At 51.7% G+C, this 19028-nt stretch overlaps 1 protein-coding gene across 2 annotated transcripts; it reads right to left on the bottom strand.

Annotated features, from left to right (window-relative positions):
- Positions 1-2035: 2035 nt before the first annotated feature.
- Positions 2036-15755, bottom strand: Capn10 (calpain 10). Of its 2 annotated transcripts, none has more exons than XM_027397637.2 (12): positions 15355-15755; positions 12242-12373; positions 10659-10855; positions 9715-9932; positions 7251-7392; positions 6552-6718; positions 6060-6322; positions 5099-5301; positions 4696-4957; positions 3006-3205; positions 2735-2780; positions 2036-2475 (listed from the first exon to the last, which is right to left on the bottom strand). In XM_027397637.2, the coding sequence occupies exons 1-12, from the start codon at positions 15496-15498 to the stop codon at positions 2446-2448; spliced, it is 2004 nt and encodes a 667-aa protein (XP_027253438.1). In that variant the 5' UTR covers positions 15499-15755; the 3' UTR covers positions 2036-2445. The 2 variants fall into 2 exon arrangements, with proteins under 2 accessions (XP_027253438.1, XP_035297042.1); XM_035441151.1 differs by having other exon boundaries at positions 3006-3157.
- Between the last annotated feature and the right edge of the window lie 3273 nt (positions 15756-19028).

Here is a 19028-nt window from a genome sequence, read left to right as displayed (position 1 = left end):
GGTGTGGGGATCCAGATGCCTCCAACCGCTAAGCAGACCTTTGTCTAGTGGCTGGGAAAAGTCCACTGGGTGGAGGCTTAGGTACGTTCCTTGGGGCAGCCTAAGGGGACAAGGGACTCCTGGGGCCTTTCCTGTAAGCTGTCAGGTAGAGCTGATGGGGATGTCCTCCTTCTGTATGCTGTGAATGTTTCTCTTATTGGTTATTGAATAAAGCTGTTTTGGCCAATGGACAGGCAGGATGTAGCCAGGCAGAAAGTTTAGGTGGGGCTACCAGACTAGAAATCTGGGAAGAGGAACAAAGTGAGTCGCCAGGGAGATGCCATGTAGCTACCAGGAAGGTAGGACATCTGCGCATTCTCTAGTAAGCCAAAACCACTTGGAGAGACATAGATTAATAGAAATGGGTTAATAATTTAGAGAGCTAGCCAATAGGAAACCTGAGCCATTGGCCAAAGTTTATAATTAATATAAGCCTATGTGTGTTTATTTGGGACTAAATGGCTACAGGTCTGGGCGGGACAGAAACTTCCATCTACAGAGGGCTATTTCTCGAGAGTCCTCTTAAGATGTCCCTGGGTATACTACTAAAACAGACAATGTTGAAAGGGGAGGGGCAGCAAATAATAACATGCTGGCTTAGGGAGCAATTGGAGGGGAACCCCTAGGAAGGGCTGCTGTGGCAGGGAAGGTCTTTAGGGTCTACCTTACCTTGGAGGCAGCCTTGCCCATGTGACCCAAAGGCCAAGCATTCCAGCTCCCAGGGAACATTGTCAGGCCTCCATCCTTCTAAAGACTCTAAATTCAAGGTTGGGGCTGCCCAGGTGGCTTAGGGGGAGTTCTGTTTCTACCCAAACAAACTGCCCCAAATCCTACTCTGCTGTGTACTTCTGGATTAAGGGGTCCAATCTGAAAAAAAAGTGACAATCTAGGCTGTGGAACTGGATTACCCATTACCCACAGAGAACAAGGGTTTGTCACTGGTAGTGGGGAGACAGTAGGCTCTGCCCAGAGTGACTATCCTGTCTAACCCAATTGCTATTTGCTGTTGTTGAATAAGGTGGGTGTAGAAGGGGGTGATGGTGGACTCAGTGCATTGTCTAGGTGCAGACTCAAGAGGTCTCCCTGGGATGATAGAGACAGCTGCCTAGGGAGCAGCTGTAGACGGGCAGGTGGCTGCTGTCCAGGATTACTGAAGCCCTCAAGTGTTATTTTCAAAGGAAAGACCAACACATCCCGCCAAGCCCTCAGGCCTATCCCACCCTAGTTAAGCTAGTCCTGCATGCCAGGTGATGGTGAAAACTGCCATTACAGGACTTGGTAAATAACCAAGGGTGGTGGGATCCAATTCCAAGGACAACAAGACAGGAGATAGCCTTTGTCAATGAGTGGCACCAAATATAACTGCCTAAGAAGTTATGGCTTATCAACAGGGGTGATATAGAGGGCCACCAGGCAGACATTTGACCAAGCCAGTGAGTGAATGACAGAGAAGGTAGCACTTCAATACAGTTCAAAGACCTGGCCCACAAGAGGACATGTTTGCTGTCCACATCAATATGGTCACAAGTCCCCCCACAACTACAGTTTTGGATCTTTCCTCCATGGCTGTGTATTGGGAAGGGGGGCTGTTCAGGCATCTGGCAGGCCTATGGGTCCTGCCTATGTTGACAAGGCCCATCACAGTAGGCCACAAAAGGGTGGCAGTTTGTCAACAGTCCAGCAAAGATCAGCTCGTGCAAGTCCAGGAGGCATGCTCACTGCATGGAGTTAGCTGTTCCCTAACTCCAAGCATCTAACTGGGACTGACTGATGGAAATGATTAACACCCTTAACACATCACTGGGATTCAATGTCACAAACCAGAAACCGAAGCCCAGGAAGACCAAGTAGGATGCCAAAACTATGCCCAAACCATCTGCTTCCGTTCCTACCTTCTCCAGAGCCCATGCTGCCCTCACCCACTTCAGCACCTCCCAGCTGTGCAGGTGACTACCAGGATGTTCATTTGGCCTTGGGCTTTGTGGAACAAGACCAATTCATATATTACTCATGTTTATTTATAAAGTCATATCCTAAAAATATTTCAAGTAATAAATAGTTTTTAACATTTGTCACAATCTGCCTGCTTGGTGTAAAGCTTCTGAAGTCAAGAAGGGTAAGAGGATTCTTCAGAGACTTCCACAGCAGGTCTGGGCCCCAGGAATCTCCTGGTCTTCACTGAGGAATGAAGATGCCACTTGGGAGTCCTAGCCCCACCCTGCAGCACCCACTGGACCCCAAGATGTCTTCTATTCAGGACAAAGCACCCTATTTTCACTTCAGGATCCAGTCGGTCCTCAGAGCTGATGAGAAGCCTAGGCTCACAACTGGCCGGAGATGTGCCTGGATGCTGAGATGCAGGCAGTGGCGGCTGCTCCAGGTCACAGCAAGCACACAGGTACTTAGTCAGGCTTTCATCACTGCCATGAAGGAGACCTGCAGGGAGAGATGAAGTTGGGCCCTGCCCTCTGCTCCCCACTGTCCTAAATACCTGAGAATGAGACTCAGCCCCAGCTTCCAAACCCCTGGAGGCTCTGTCTTGTGACTCTTTATGAAGAGGTCACACCACTTTCCATCTCAGATAGAGGCCACTTGCAGCAAGGCTACTGGGAGGAGGACAAGGGAATTAAGACCCCAGAACACCAAGCATATGTAAGTGGGTGAGCCAAGCTAGGCAAAGGCACTACATACGAACCTCCTGGAGTAGCTGGCCCAGCATCTCTTGGCTGTGAATGGACTGTCTGTGGAGAGAAGGTCAGGTCATCCCCTAAGCCTGCCTTATACACCTTCCCACAGATCCAGGCCCCACTCCCAGGGTCAGACCAGCGAGTCCCAAAACCCACAAGCCCACCTCTTGGCTCTGTCAGAAAGACAGGAGCTTGGGCCAAGCAGGGGACTCACATGGAAGAAAGTGCTACAGTGCTGAGAACCCTGATCCCTGCTGGCCTCAAGGCCTGGAGCCCTACCTGTCTATTCTGGTTGCTATGGTCACTGTGAAGGTACCCTCTGTATCTGGCAGATAGGTGGAGGGCACAACCCTGTAGGTCCCCACTGACAGGAGGCAGAGGCGGCTCACTTCCTGGGCATAGCGATGTGGTACACAGCTTAGCAGCGGCTCCTGGAGCAGCAGGGAACATGCATTCTGAGTCTCACCATCCACCGGGACCTGGGGCAACAGTGCAATCAGCATGAGGAGGCTTGGACAGGACAGCATGGCTTGCTCACCCTCTGAACAGCACCAACTGAGGGCAGAATGGCCAGGGTCAGCAGGGGTAGCTGATGCTCTCAGTCCTTCAGCTATCAAACCCCTTTGCCAAGGACAAAAGCCATGGCCATGCCATTCTTGCCAGAGGCCCTGACCTGACTCAAGATTCCAAGAGTCCAGCTTTTTGGGATACACTGACAACCCTCAAGAGAACCTTTTTGAAAAATTCCTGTTCTCTCCTCCCCATGTCACCTGCATCCCAGGCATACATGCTTCCACCGCCACAATGAATCCTGATGCAGCGCGATACACGCTCAGTCAATGCTCACCGTGAAGCGAGGCCCCAAAACGAACAATCACGGGATGGGAAGCCTCATTATTGTCATCATGGAATCTGTAGCCTAAGACCCTTGACCTCTAGCACAGTACTTCTTTCTTCTCCCATTTCTTCAACTAAAACTTTTCTCAGTGTGTTCCCTGGCCTGTTGGCTAAGAGTTAGAATAGGATAAAGAAGCACCCTGGGAAGGTCTGAGACTCACCGAGCTTCCCCAGCCTGAGCAGCCTGGCAGAGACACTGGTATAAGCAGAGCTCCTGGACCATCACAGAGTCCCCACGTGAGGTCCTTTGGTGTGGCCTCTCCTCCATTACCTACGGCTACCCTGGGCTGACCTCCTCAAGGCAGAGTTCCTGGAGGTTTGTCCAGAAGTCCTGAGCCAGGCTCACAAGAGCTTTTCCTCAACCGTGCTGGTACCTATCTGGAATCCTCTGGGCTTGCTGACTGTGGCTGTAGCACCTAACCACTGGGCTGTCCTGCTAGAGGCAGTGGCCAAGTCTCTCTCCCTTGATATTCTTCTGGACTCTGTGAGTCTTTCCGACAGAAGCCCAGACTCCTGTCTGCTCTACCTGATCCTGTTATAGGACGGCTCTTGCCAGCCCCACCTGAGTGATATAGCATGAAAAATAAAAACCCAAGACTGACGCTGGGGTTCAGGATTAAAGCTGTGTGCTAACACTGCCTGCCTGGCTTCTACGGCTGACTAGTGTGGCTGCTTTGCTATATTGATCTCCAGTGGCTTTAATAAATCATGAACAATGTATCACCACCGAGTGACATGGGAAAGGATTGGCTGTGGCACCTGGTACTGCCCACGGGTGTGTGACTACTCACTGTCTGTGGTATGAGTGAGTGAGGCCTGGAACCACATCAATGTGAGCCTGGGCTCCCCCTCAGAACTCCAGAGCCCAGGATCAGATACAGGAGGGGATGGGATGACACAGATACCGGTGTTCGGAGTCAGCTGAGTTGCTCCAGGTAACCCCAGTGAATAAAGACTTTGTGAAACCTACAAGTGAGTCTTTCCTGAGGCCAGCTGGCTGGGCCAACAGACACAAATGACAGAATGAAGACTCTGTGTCACAGCATCCGGCCTCTCCTAGAACCTAGCTCACCTGAAAGATATGGAAACCAATTGGGTGGAGCTGGCTGTCACTGAGTCGGCAGTGTTGGTGCAGGGTGATACGGATGTAGCGAGGACCAGCACCCTCAGGAACGGAGAAGGGGAGGCAGGGATTGCAGGGGTAAGAGGCAAAGTTCCTGCTGCCCCCAGCTGTCTGGCCAGCTCTCCAGCAGCCCCGCAGCTGCACGGTCTCCCATTCGCCTGCAGGCAGGGCTGTTCCAGGTGATGCACCCTTGGTGGCCGGCCTGACAGCACTGTCAGGAGGACAAGCATAGAAAGCAATGTTAGCCTTGTCCAAAGGAACCTGCCCAAGTCCTACCCTCACACTGAGCACACCCGTTCCTCCCCAGGCCTCAGTGCAGTTGAAGGAAACTTAGCTAGCACTGGCTCTTCACCTGAGGGAGATTTTCCCAGTGGAGAAGACCCGGAGCAGGAACTGCCCTGGCACATCCTTCAAGAAGGTGCTGGGGACGACCAGGTAGTAGCCTGGGGAGAGCTCACAGCGCAAGTGGACCTCACGGTCATATGCATGGCAGGCAGTGCCAGCCTCAGGGGGTGCAGACAGGACTCTGGGCAGGCTGACCTTCCGCTTTTCTACCTGCACCAATGGAGACAGGAGGCTCTGAGGAGAGTCACACCAATACACTGGGCCTCTGACTCCCTGCTCCTCACCGCTCAGGCAAAGCTCTCAGGAGACAGACCATCCATCCTTTTGAGCCAGCTGGAGATGCCAAAGACTCAGGGCTTTTCTCAAAGGTGAATAACAGACAAATCTAGAACTATGTTCAGAAAGGCCCATGACCAGTGCAGCCTGGGGAATGCTGAAAAAGGGACTTTCCTGCAACATTTTTACAAGAGGAAAGGACTATGAGGTAGGTCACACCTACAAAGGACAATGAACAGTGGTGTGAGTTGTCACACTCTATCAAGATAAAAAGATTAAAATGTAGCCATTGAGTAAGCAAGTAGCAGCTCCTCAGAGGCCTGTTCTAGGAAATAGATACTGGTTTATAAAACTAACCAAATGTCTGAGACTGACAATAAAATAACCCTAAACACTTACAGGTGTTAAGGGGAAACCAGAGGAAGGCAGCCAGGTGGAGTACACAAGGCAGGCACCAGCCTTGTATAATGGCAAACTTGCTTTGGGGAAAATGGGGATTGTAGGGGTCAGGCTAGCCTCCACCTCTGGGGTGAGATGGTGGGGTCTGAATCAGTTACATCTGCTGGAACACCAGAGGTGCCTGCAGCCAGAGGACACGGGAAAAGGAATCAACGGCCAAAGATGGGTGCTCCTGGGACCCAGGCCTCCAATGCCTGTCTACCTCCCACCACGGGCTGAGCAGATGGAGTTACCTTCCAGATGTGCAGGCCCACAGCCTGGTAGTCCTTGCCTGGGAGATTCACTGGTGCATGGCTGGCACCCACCAGTGCCCGGGTCTGACCCACTAAGCACCTCCGGGGTCTCTGAAGGACAGCCGCACACACCTCACTGGGTTCCAAGAGCCGTAACCAGAACTTGGGGTTGCAGGGAAAGCAACTGTTGTTCCGGCAGCCTCCAGCTGACTGCCCTATGACCCAGGCGCCAGGTAGTGCCCGAGTGTGACACAGCACCTTCTCTAGTGGGAGAGCACATGAGTCAGCTGTGAGGACCTTGCTGGTTCTGCTGTACCACACGGCAAGCACACGGTGGCAGTCAGCCCACCCTCCAAGACAGAATCCTACCCATTCCCTTTCTCCAGGTCCTCAGTCAGTCAATCAGAAGAAAGGGCACCCAGTCACTGGTGTGACACTCTGTGAAGGCTCCTGACTTCAAAGAGCAGAGCCCACTCCTGTGGGCGGTCCTACCTGTGTAGAGACTCTGTAGGTGGCCTGCCTTTGTGACTGGGTAGCCAATGGTGACCTCGTCAAATTCCCTGAGGAACTCCTCTTCCTCCACCCAGAACTCTCCTTCCTGGAGTTGTGCCAGCAACTCAGACGCCTCGGCTGGATCTACCTGGTTCCACCCTTCACCCCTGCAGGAAATCTTATTTCAGTACAGGCAAACAGGAAGTGGGATGCTGGAGGATGCAGACCCCACGTTTCTGCCAGACCCTGGATGGCCAGCTGCATAGCACATTCCCTTGCTAAGAAGTGACCTGGAGAAGGTTCCTTCTGTGTGCTGGCTGTCCATCAGAAACTCTCCTTCCCAGGGGGACTCCATGCCTGAAAACTTGCCTTCTTAAAGCCATCAGACCTTCTAGTCCCTGAAGGAGCTGTCATGTTGAGTAGCGTGCTGCTCTGCTAAGTGGCAGCACCAGACCAGCTTGGGCACAGAGGCTCCCAGGTATCAGGGGGATCCTAGCTTAGTTGGGTCTTAAAACTGAGCTGAGGACTTTAGCTACAGGCCACCCTCAAACCCCAACTCATCCAAACGCCTGGCCAGGCATCCACTATGCTATGGGTAGCCAAGATAAAATCCCATAAAAATAATTATCCTGGCAGCTGGACGTGAGCAAAGAACAGGCCAGGTGGGCATCATGCCACGGATGCTCTCAGGGTACTTACCCCTCTCTCCAGAGACCCTGCCAACAACGTCGGCCCCAAGGGTTATGAATCCGAAACAGGAGGATACCCTGGCCAGTGCGACTCCACAGCTCCCGCAGATCTGAGATGATAAAGGCATGGAACTCCCCGAGCTCCTTAGCACCTGTGGGAACAGCTCAGTCATGTGCAGGACCAGCATCACCATGTCCCCAAACTGGACAGGACAAACAGATTCCTGCTTTCCTGATGCCCTGGGTCTCCATGGTGTTAAGGAGTTCTGTTCCAAAACACAGGCCAGATACTTGCAGTGCTCACTGGCATTCTGTGCCAGGAAGGGCCAACAGCTGGGCCCTGGCTCACTGCCACCAAGGACTGGTGCTGCACGCAATATGCTTCCTCTGGGCCTTAGTTTTCACCATGTGTCTCAGAGCAGGGCCAGCTATCAAGTATGAAACCACTATTACTGTCACTGACATCAATAGCTAAAAGACCCCCCCCACCCCACTCCCCAGGAAAGTCAGATGGAGAAGGAACACGTGAACCAGAAGTCAATGTTGAAGACTCGAGGCCAAGAGGAATTCTACCTGGCCAGAGACCACAGAACAAAGAGAAGTGCTATTCCAGGGAGGGTGAAAGCCAGAAAGAGGGCAGGAGGGCCCATGTGGCCACAGAGCTACTCCCAAAGGCTCTGCAGCTACCTACCATTCTCAAGCCTAGCCTTGAGGCTTCAGTAGCCCGAGCAGCTCTTTGCCAGGGAGAGGGGTTCTCCAAAACTCGAAAGGTCCAGAAGGGTCCACACTCTAAGGCCACCCAACATCAACAGTTCCAAGAAGCGGAGGGGTCAATGGTCAGCTCCCACCCTCAGGAGGAGGCTTAGTGGAGCCAGCATGGGCAGCAGTGAACACACCCTGTTCTTCCTTTTAATCCCACATCTGCCTGAGGGGACCAGACCAGAGCTTTGCCAACTCTTAGCTGCTGGACTAGCAGTGTGATTACCAACGAGTTTTGGTTACTTTGATAGTCATATTGTATTATTTATGTGTGTGCACATGTGTGTATGTGGGGGTGTGTGTGCACATGTGTGTATGTGTGTGTGTGCACATGTGTGTATGTGGGTGTATGTGCACATGTGTATGTGGGTGTATGTGCACATGTGTATGTGGGTGTATGTGCACATGTGTATGTGGGTGTATGTGCACGTGTGTGTATGTGCACGTGCACATGTGTATGTGGGTGTATGTGCACGTGTGTGTATGTGGGTGTGTGTGTGCACATGTGTGTATGTGTGTGTGTGCACATGTGTGTATGTGTGTGTGTGCACATGTGTGTATGTGTGTGTGTGCACATGTGTGTATGTGTGTGTGTGCACATGTGTGTATGTGTGTGTGCACATGTGTGTGTGTGTGTGTGTGCACATGTGTGTATGTGCACATGTGTGTACAGGCCAAAAGACAGCCTTGGTGTTGTTCCTCAGGAGCAACCCACCTTATTTTTTGAGACAGGGTCTCTCACTGGGACCTGGAGCTCACTGTCTCAACTAGGCTGGCTGGCCAACAAGCCCCACGCATCCTCCTGTCTCCACCTCCTCAGAGCTGGAATTACAAGTACCCATCAGCATGCCTAGCCTTTGACCTTGGTGCTGAATATCTAACTCAGGTCCTCAGGCTGTACAGCAAGCACTTGACTGACTGAGCACCTGAAGTCCCTAATTTTGAACCAAAGTTATATTACAAAAAATACTCTTAAATGTGAATAGAAAATTATAAAGGTGTTCACGACAGTATTATTATTATTAGAAAGATCTAGCCAGGCATGTAATACTGCCAGTGGTGTTAACACTCATGAGTCAGAGGCAGGAGGACTACCTGATTTCTAAGAAAGCCTGAAACCCCCCCCCAAAAAAAAATGAAATAAGAGCAACAACAACAAAAGTAAGAAAGGCTCTGAACCATCCAACATTATTGGAAGGATCGAGAAAATTAGTGCAGTTCCAGCAATGGAGGAAAATACTCCAAAGTTTACATAATAACATAGAAAATGCTATACAACAGAAACAGAAAAAGCTGTATACACAGGAGAAAACTCAAAAAGGGCACCAAAAAGTTCTAAGTGGCTTATAGTTGTTTTATTTGGGTGAGCTTTTCTTTCTTCTCATTTTTGTACACAAACTTTCCTTCATGAAACTTAATGTGTTAGTAAGACAGAAAAGGCTTTGGGTTTTGGTTGGTTACCAGCTGGGCAGGGATGATGGCATGGTCAGCTCAGACACTGTTCCTGCTACTGCTTCTAAACTGTCTGGGAACAACAGGGGACACAATGTAGGTCCTGTGTTGCTCTAGGTGGAGGGACTGGTCGAGGAGAAAGTGTCACTTCTCTCTGGAGGAGGGATAACAGAACTACACAAAGCCACAACAGCCCTCTCCGGGACAGACCTCCTTCTCTATAACAAGCTAATGGTGGAGGGAGTTGTAGCCACACGCTGTACCTGCTCTGGGGCTGAGCACAGAGCAGCTGATCAGACATTGATCCTTCAGGCGGAGTAGTTGCCGACAAGTCCTTTGCTCCCCGCCGCTGGGTCTGTCCTGCTGGTCACTGGCTCCCACTATGTCTTTCAGGCTCCACCTTTCCGCCAGGCTTCCAGTGAGATCCACCAGGGCATCTGCCACCTGCCCTGCCCACAGGTGCTCATAGGATCCATGGATCCTGGGAACCATAAGCACAGGAAGTATAAGCCTTGCTCCTGGGGGTTTCTTGCCTCTCCTATTCCCACAATCCATCACACCCCAAAGCACCTTCCAAGCCACACTCTGACTGCACCTGGATTGCTCCTTTGCTTCCTATCACATCTCCACTCATCTGTAAATGTCAAAATCTGCCCTGGCCCTGCTGTTCTCTGACCAAGTTCAGACCCACCCTCTACTGTGGGCAGCAAGACAAGGGGACATAGGGGCTCCATCTCAGAAGCTCAAACCCCACTGTTCCGAGTCCTGAAATTCCCTAGCCTTCTGAGTCCCTCTGCTCAGACACCTGCCCATCAGCCAGCCTCCTTCAGCAGGGTGCAGGGGGACAACTGTTCATCTGGGACTGCAGAGAGAGCAGGACTGGGATGAGCAAGAGCTGCGCCACACCAGACTCCTTGCTCCCCTGCAGCAGGCAACAAACCGCTTGTCCTGAATGTTAGAAACATACATGGCGACATCTTTGTGCTGGGACTGAGGAATGAGGAGGACCTCTCAGTGGAGTGCTGGGCAGGGAGAACAAACCACAATTCTAAAAGCAGAGTCCACAGGGTCCACAGGACTGGCTGCCAGACCCCGAGGACTACAGAGCACTCTGCAGCCCAGGACAGAGGAGATGGGCCTCTGGGGACAGTCTGGGTGCTAAAGGCACCCAGTCTGGCTGGCCCAGCCACGTCTATACCATACGTACTTAGCATAGGCCTTTTCCAGTAAGGGAAGCCAGAACACATCCTCTCTCTGGCACCGGGAGAAGCACAGTCTCCCAGCAAGGCAAGGCAGACGATCATCTATGGTCACCTCCTCCCAGTGTCCAAACTGCCAAATTCGACAGGTGAAGAAACCTCGGTACTTCTGGTCAGACCAGCTTGGCTGTCCTGGAGGGAAGACCTAACACGCACAAGGAGAGGCCAAACAGATAGCATGAGATCCATCTCAGTGAGCTCCTCAGTATCCCAACAGTGTGGCCTCACAGAAGCACTGCAGACACCTGAGGGACCATCATCACCTGTGTTCCTCAGTGTGGCCCTGACAGAAGTACTCAGACACATGAGGACCACCTGAGGGACTACCATCATCTGTGCTTCTCAGGGTCTTAACAGTGTGGCCTCAATAGAAGCTCTCCATGAGCACCTGCTGAGAGTAAAGGGCTCTGCTCTGTTGGATGCCAGATCTATATGATCATGTCACAACGAACTCAACCAGTGAACACAAAATCCAGATTTTCACATAAATAACTCATGTCCCCAAAGCTTACAGCCAACCACATTTACTGCCCCAAATAAGCATTTGACCTGAATCCAAAGCTTTGGCAGGCAGGAGTAACTTAATTTGGGGGGGGGGGGTTGGGCTTAAGACAAGGTTTCTCTGTGTAGTCCTGGCTGTCCTGGAACTTCCTCTGTAGAAACAGGTTGGCTTCAAACTCAAGAGATTCACCTGTCTCTGCCTCCTGTGTGCTGGGATTAAAGGCGTGTGCACCAAACCCCCTTCTGTAACCCAATTCTCGACAGACCTGGCTATAACAGGTAGCCACGGGCCTAGCAGTCCTTCCTGCTTCTCAAAGCCAAGTGCACCAAACTGCTCATCACTGGCCCAACTAGGTCTGCTGCTTGCTTCTGTTATAGGCAAAAGCAGGCTCTGCACTTAGGGAGAGACTTAGTGTGGTGCTGACTCCAACTCTCAGTTACAGAGGAAATAAATATGCTGACAAAGACATCAGCATCCTTTTACAGAAAAGTTAAATGTCAACAAGCCTGTAAGGAGAGGTAACAACAGTGACGAGCTTAGCCCAGGGCCCAGGACATAAGAGAAGCCATCCACAGGTTACCCCTCAATGCTGTTGCCTTAACCGAAAACCTGAGCAATAAAACAGGCAACACTGTGAGAAAGAAAACCCACAAAGCCTTTGTTATGGAGTCTGCCTATATCAGAAGACAGTCCCAATGACCTTTTCCCTATTGGTACTTAAAACCTACATATGAAAAAAGAAAGAAATCAATCCAGTAGAGAAAACAAATTCCAAACCAGAGACACAAGATGCCTCTGCTGACCCTGTTCTACCTGCCAGCTTGGCCTGTTTTTGTGTCCCAAATGTGTGGGTGGCTCTGGTCTGGTGGACAGAACACATCTGGGTCATGGTCTTAGTGCCCTAACCTTCCCCATCACCCATGCTGCTCAGCCACAAAATATGCTGCAGCAGGCCCTGCTTTTGGAAGAACTTCCCGTACTGTGCAGGTAGAACGAAACCAGTAGGGAGAAGCCTAAGGTGGCCCATACCTGGTCCAGGAGGTGTTGATTCTTCTGCAGGGCAGCACAGGCACACAGGAACCAGCAATCCCCCAGCAGCCCTTGCTTCACCTGTCCCTCCCGTGGGTTATCTGGAAACAGCTGAGGTGTGGCACAGATTTCCTGAAAGCAATTTGTGCAGAGTTAGCTCATGCCTGTGGCTACTCTTCAAGCTAAGCACACATGAATCCAGGACAGGCTACAGAGGCACTTTCCTAACATTAGCTAAGCTTCTGGCCCAAATGAGACGGGAAGCTACTCCTCCGCCACCCCTACCCTTCAGCACCTCCTTGGCTACAATTCTCCCATGGAACATCTCTACACTTTCCTCATTGGCAAGACCTCAATTCTGGATGACCCTTTGTGAGACAGCTAAGTTTAGAAATCAGCTCTATTTCATAAATTCATGGTGATGAATATCAAATGGGTCCTTTGCACTGCTGGAAAGTCTACTGTGCCTCCACAGGGTTCGATTTCCCACTCCTCAAGACAACTTCCTACCATCCCCCTTATCTCTCTTCTCAAACATTTTCATCCCCTTTGCCTGCACACCAGAGCTACCAACATGTCCTGCTACACAGAAGCCACTGGACATCCACCTTCTGCTCCCTTGGAGCTGGCCCCGTCGTTACACCCTCTCCTTTCAACATGTTCAGGCATCCCACTCCTGGGCAGGGCAGACCTGCATGCCAGCAGGACAGAGATCTCCTGTTTTTAATATCTGGCAGCACTGTATTTATTTCCTAGGCTCCCTTCAATGGTAGCTTCTCACAGTAACTGCCACCCTCCTGTCCCTGCCTTTCCTTCTCATCAAAGTCTGCTCTTGCTCCTCCGTCAATCATGCCCCCAAACTGCCTCATTTTCACCTTTGTCACGTCAGATAGAGTGGGCATGTCTTGTCATTTAGTAACTTTCAGAACTGCTGGCTGCCCCCCGACCCTCAAGGGCACAGAGGCTCCCATGATGCCACACGCGCCTATGGCACTCTCCCTCACTGCCTGCTGCATCTTGCCTGTTGCTGTCTTCCTGTTGGGGCTCATTTGCACACTTAAACATTAAGGCTTAAGGCTAAGTCTCGAGATCCTTCCTCCACCCCTATCCCAGGACCTGAGTGGCTCTTCCCCAGCTGCACTGTAAACATCTATCCCGTCCATCATACTCTTCCTGGGCTTCTGCCTCATCGACCTGACAACTCCAACAGAACAAAGAGGCAAACCAGGTGCTGCCTAGGACCTGTCTATCACTCTGGCCAGGAATCACCAAGTCATTTTTTTTTTAATCTACCAATATAAATTATGCCTGTTTGCTTGTGACACAGTATGTCTATGGAGGTCAGAGGTCAACCTATTGGAGTGTGTTCTCTCTCCATCATATGTGGGTCTTGGGGATCAAGCTGCGGTCCTTAGGCTTGGCAGTAAATGACTACCTGCTGAGCTGTTTCAATTCTCAAAGTGTCTACTGCAAAGCCGCCTCCACCCAGCTGTCGGGCTACACTGAACATCAAGATCAACTTCCAGCACTACTAAAAGGGCAGCCTGAATTCTAGCCTTGACGACCATCTCTCATCTCCCTCCCAGGAGTGAGTTTCTTTCCCACGGTTCTTTTTCTGTCTTCTTTACCACTGTTGGTACAACCATAAAGAGACAGTCCAGGCACATGGCTACAATACAAAACACAAAAAGATATTATCCTGTGTCCTAGTTACCAAAGAGCAAGCTCCTTAAAACATTCCAACACACTCCTTAACTGAAAACCCTTTACAGGTCTCTCATGGCACCTGAAATCCATTTATTAGCCTTTATTGTATGTGTATGAGTGTTTTGCTTGAATCTGTTGTCTGTGGACCATACGCATGTAGTGAAAGTCACAAGAGACTGTTGAATTCCTGGGACTGGACTTACAAATGGTTGTTAGCCATCATGGAAAACACATTTTTAAAGAAAAACAACAACAACAACAAAACCTGAAACTCTCAGTGTTACCCAAGACAAACCAGGATGCTTATCAACACCCTGAGCCAAGCAGTGCAGGTAGTACAAGGGCTGGTGTCCATCCCGTTGTCATGGATACAGCAGCACTCTACGCATGTGGGGCAGGCTGGTCCCTGGGGAGGCTTTTCAGCAGATAAGCAATGTCTAAAAACACCAACAAAAGCACTAGGCCTGGGTATCTATTTTATCGGCACGAAGTCCAAAACAACATCTAACACCGCTCTCTGTAGCCATGGGGGGTGACACTGCTCTAAGGAGCAGATGAGCAAATGACCAAGACTAATGGAGGGTGGAGAGAAGCAAGAGAGAGGGGCAATGCCAGTTCCAATGATCAGGTGGTTCCACCAGTTCTTCTGCAGCTCCACCTTCAGCTTCTAGATCAATCAGATAGATCTGCTCCTGCAAGTTAAAAATGTGCTACTCAACACACCTGCAACAGACTGACCAGTCGATCCAGAAACTGCTCACTGGTGACCAGATCAATATGCAGTCCCACCTGCCTGTACCATTTAAGGGTGTCCGTGGAAGCCAACAGCAGCAGCCCCTAAGGTTTTCCTACTGTGTGCTGGTTAACCACAATGATCCCTGTGTTCTGTGTTCACACCCCCACGCCAAGAGCTACTAAAAGAAATATAAGCAAAGTACAAAGCCAAGAAAGATTTGTCCGGGCTGGAGAGGTGGCTCTGCAGTTAAGAGCACTGGCTGCTCTTCCAAAAGGACCCGGCTTCAATTCCCAGCATCCACAGGGCTGCTCCAGGGGACCCAACAGCCTCACAGACATGAATGCAGGCAAAATACCGATGCACATTATGGAAATAAAAAAAGAAGAAGAAACGTACATTGAAGAAAGGCTTGTCAAAGAACGCTACGCTGAATCACACCTGACCAAACTTAGGTGGTGGGATCTGGATTTACTGCTTCTCATCTTCATATCGGAACAACTCCCTGACTACCTGACTGCTGACCTGGAGGAGCCACCTCATCTCAATCCTCCTTCCGAATGGACTTGAGGAACTACGCGGTCGGGCGGGCGGCGGGTCCGGCTAAGCCCAGAGCCCGCCTCTGCGGGGACCTTCTCCGCAACACCCGCCCAGGCGAGAGACCCGGCTGCACCTGGGGCCGTCTCCAAGTGATGTCCTCCCGAAACTGGGCCAGAGGCGTGGACAAGTTGAAAAAGAGCGAGGAGTCCGAGGCGGGGAATGCGGCGTCCTGGAAGAGGCCCCGCGCCGGCGGCGTCTCGGCCCGGACCGCCCGCATCTTCGGCGCCCTGGGCTCCCATCTGCCGCCCGTGGACTCGGCCGCCGCCCGGGAGCGAGTGCGCGACCGTCGCTGCAAACCTGCTCGGCTCAGCCGCGAGACCTACTGATGCCGACCCGCCAGGCGCCGCAAGCTCCGTTGTCCCGGTAACCCGGCTGCAGCCAACCAGGCGCCTCGCTCGGGTCATGTGACATGTTTGTCTAATTGCGCACGCGCTCCAGCTCCGAGTCGGGGTGCGGGGTGGCTGGATTCCGAGGCTCTGCTCTCGCGAGAGCTCATCGCAATGTGTCTTCCACGGCGGCCCCACCCAGATAAATGTGTATGGCTTTATTCTCGGGACGGCGCAGCTGCTGTCGCTTGGACTCGAGGTCTAGGGGAGCACGGGAAGCTGAAAAGACGCTTTGTTTTAGGTCTCGTTGTCAACTACCCATCCCAGCATGCAGCGCCGCTCCCAGCATACTTCGCGGGTCACGGGAGCCGCCTACTTCCCAGCGTGCGTGGCTCCTTCCGGTATCAGGCCGGAAGTTGGCATGCGGCTGGTTTCCTCCCTGGCTTCTGGCTCGGGAGGGCCGGTGGTGGCCGCCTCGGGGCCGACCTCGTGTGTGCGCCGCGGTGGTTGATGCTTGCGTGGCCCTGGGAGGCGGAGGTGTCACCGCATCGAGGCCTGCCCTGCTTGGCGGGCGTCGGACTCCGCGGAGCCCAGTGGCCGGGCGCTTGTTGGCTGGATGGAGACTGGCTGGACTCGGGCTCCACTCACCGCTTCTCTGCCGTGGGCACATGAGGACGGTGGCCGGGTGACCCGCAGGGACCGGCCCTTCCGGTTCCGGGAAGGACGCGGACCCGTTCTTCACACAGAGCCTTAAGTGAGGGAGAAGCCGCCGCACACCTTTGTGACAGCTGCCTGCCCCCTGTAGGGCTGCCCTGCCTCCGGCCTCCTCGGGGCCGCCTTCACTCAGCACTGGGTAAAGGGTAGTCAGCGTGAAGTCCCTTTTGTATAGTCAGGTAGGACCGGTGTCCACTGCTGCGAGAGGAGCGGCCTGCCCAGAGAGCCTCGCTCTTGCAGTGAGAGGCTGTGTGTGTCGCTCCCGCAGGACAGCAGTCGTTGCCGTGACACGACACTGCTGCCTTGACCCCACTAGGCCTCCGCATCACGAGGACACTCCTCTCTTTGCTGAGGTTGTCAAAAAAGGGGTAGCCACATAGCCCAACACATTTTTGGAGTGCTTTTTATTTAGTACTCGTGGTGTTGACCCAGGTGATGCTGCCTCTGGCCGGCTGAAATCTGTACCCCAGTTCAAAGGAATCATTGACGGTCTGGACTGTTTTACCTGGAAGTCTTGAATGACTGTGACAAATTATCCCCGACTGGGAGTCCTCTGCAGTTGGTTCACCCCGGAAGTCTCATAGGCGTGGTTGGCAGACCTGGAGTGGTTAGATTAAAGTTCAGGGGAACAAGCAGCTTCCTGAGGCCACATTCCAACTCCAGGGCTGGGCCATGCCCAGAGCCTGACCTCCAGACCATGGAAGGAACAGTGTCTTAGGGTTACTAATGATGCGATGAAACACCATGACCAAAGCAAACTTGGGGAGGAAACTTTGTTCACTCACAGTTGCATATAAGTTCATCAGCAGATGCAGTGAGGGCAGGAGCCAATGCAGAAGCCATGGAAAGGTCCTGCTTACGGTATCACTCAGCCTGCTTTCTCATAGAACCTGGGCCGACCTGCCCAAGGATGGCTCCACCCACAATGGGCTGGGCCCTCCCCCATTGATCACTAATTAAGAAATCTCTTAAAGCTGGATCTTATGGAGGCATTTTCTCAATTGAGGCTCCCTCTTCTCTGAAGACTCTAGCTTGTGTCAACTGGACATAAAACCAGCCAGCACAGACAGTAAAGCAACTGATACTGGTTAGGCAGTTAGTCTAAGCCTGCAGATGGGTGTACTTTAGTCAGATGGTGTTAGGTGTTAGGGCAGCTTATTGATTGACTTGTTCTATTCTAGAGCCCTGTGATCAATTTGCTTTCCAGTATGTAGTGATGCTCCCTCAGCCAATTTGGAGAGGACTTTCCTGTTCCTCCTGGCCCATCTCCATCACTGGGTTTGGATCCTAGGGTACCAAGAAGGACCAGAAAGAAGTAGTCCAGGTGGGCAGATGAAAAGGGATATGGAGGCAGCTGGCTCTGATGTAAGCCCCTATAACTGAGGCACTTAAAAAGTCTGAGCCCAAACTGGCTGTGGTGGAACCCCTATAATCCTAACACTCAAGAGGCAGGGTCAAGAGGATTGTGGGGTCAGCCTGGGCCACATAGCAAGAACTTGTCTCAAAATAACAAAATCCTGTCAGCTGGAGGTTCTTCATGCAAGGAATTGCCAGCTCATATCACAGTGTCGTGTGAGAGTCCCTCATTACACTGATGTCCATGGTCACTTCACCTTTGAGTGGGAGGCCTGAAACATACAAAACACTTTCTCTGCAAGGCCTTGGATGTCTTGGGGTCCTTTGGAACCTTAGCCCTTCTTGCTGCTTCCTGTTTGAACCCTCCTTGCTGCTTTCTAAACCCTTCTTTCTGCCTACTCTGGTTTTTCAAGAGAGTATTCCCTGACTTTCTCAGGAGAGCTTCTTCTGAACCCCAGTATGTCCACTGTTGAGTGGTGACAGCTGAGCAGCAAAGGAAAACCAGGGGCAGCATGCAGATTACCCAGGTTAGATTGAGGGTAGTAGTGGGGACCAACAGGCAGACTCGGTCTTGGAGAGGGGACAAATAATAGCTGCCAGAGAAAACAGTACTGAGCTGAGGGTATAGTCTTGGGGTCATGTCTGCTGGGACCCACCATACAGCTTCTACCCTCTTAGAATATCCCTGGTTTTAGTTCTTTGTTTTCTGGTAGCGAAAGTCATCTATGGAGTCTGACCTCTTCCTAGCTCCAAGGTCATAAATTAAGAAATGAGGGTGTGCCCCAGATCTAGGTAGGCAGTAGTTAGGGATAGATGGCTTCAGTGGTAAGGTGCTTGTTGCAGAAGCATGAGAACCTGAGTTCCATCTGTAGCATCCACATATAAACCAGAACATGACTGCATGGTTTTATAATCCCAGGCTGAGGAGACACAGATTGGGACCCCCTGCTGGATGCTAGCTCAGCCTAGCCTAAACCAACAAAGCTTGGGTCCCAGAGAGAGAGATTAAGTCTCAAACAAGGTGCATGGCACCCTAAACTATTCCCCCAAAACTTCATCTCACGGCCTACACAGAGCCCGGGGCCAGTCACCTGCTTTAAACCCCATTACTCAATCCTCAAAACTGCCTCATGGGTACTACAATGAAGTTGTAGATAAGAAAGCAGCTGGGCACACACACAATGTAGCCTGATGTCTGCTGAGGTCACCCCAGTGTGGTGTGTAGAAGATACAAAGACAGGTATCCCATCCCTCCAAGTGCCAACATGTGCAGCTGGGGTGATTTCTATTGCTGAAGTCAGCTTGTAATTCCATGGAGACATGCCAGAAGACAAAGACCAAGGTACTGTGA

This window comes from Cricetulus griseus, chromosome 2, assembly GCF_003668045.3.
Source record: "Cricetulus griseus strain 17A/GY chromosome 2, alternate assembly CriGri-PICRH-1.0, whole genome shotgun sequence".
Lineage (NCBI taxonomy): Eukaryota > Metazoa > Chordata > Mammalia > Rodentia > Cricetidae > Cricetulus > Cricetulus griseus.
The sequence above is the reverse complement of the archived record's forward strand: the minus strand, read 5'-3'. Positions and strand labels throughout refer to the sequence as shown.

What these genes read in the sequence shown, in the direction of transcription:
- Capn10 (XM_027397637.2), bottom strand. Translation starts at nt 15,498, where the DNA reads ATGCGGGCGGTCCGGGCCGAGACGCCGCCGGCGCGGGGCCTCTTCCAG. An exon ending in TTGGTTTCCATATCTTTCAG is followed by an intron (nt 3,206 to 4,695) that starts GTGAGCTAGGTT and finishes CTGTTGCCCCAG; the next exon opens with GTCCCGGTGGATGGTGAGAC. An exon ending in ATAGCAACCAGAATAGACAG is followed by an intron (nt 2,781 to 3,005) that starts GTAGGGCTCCAG and finishes TTCTCTCCACAG; the next exon opens with ACAGTCCATTCACAGCCAAG.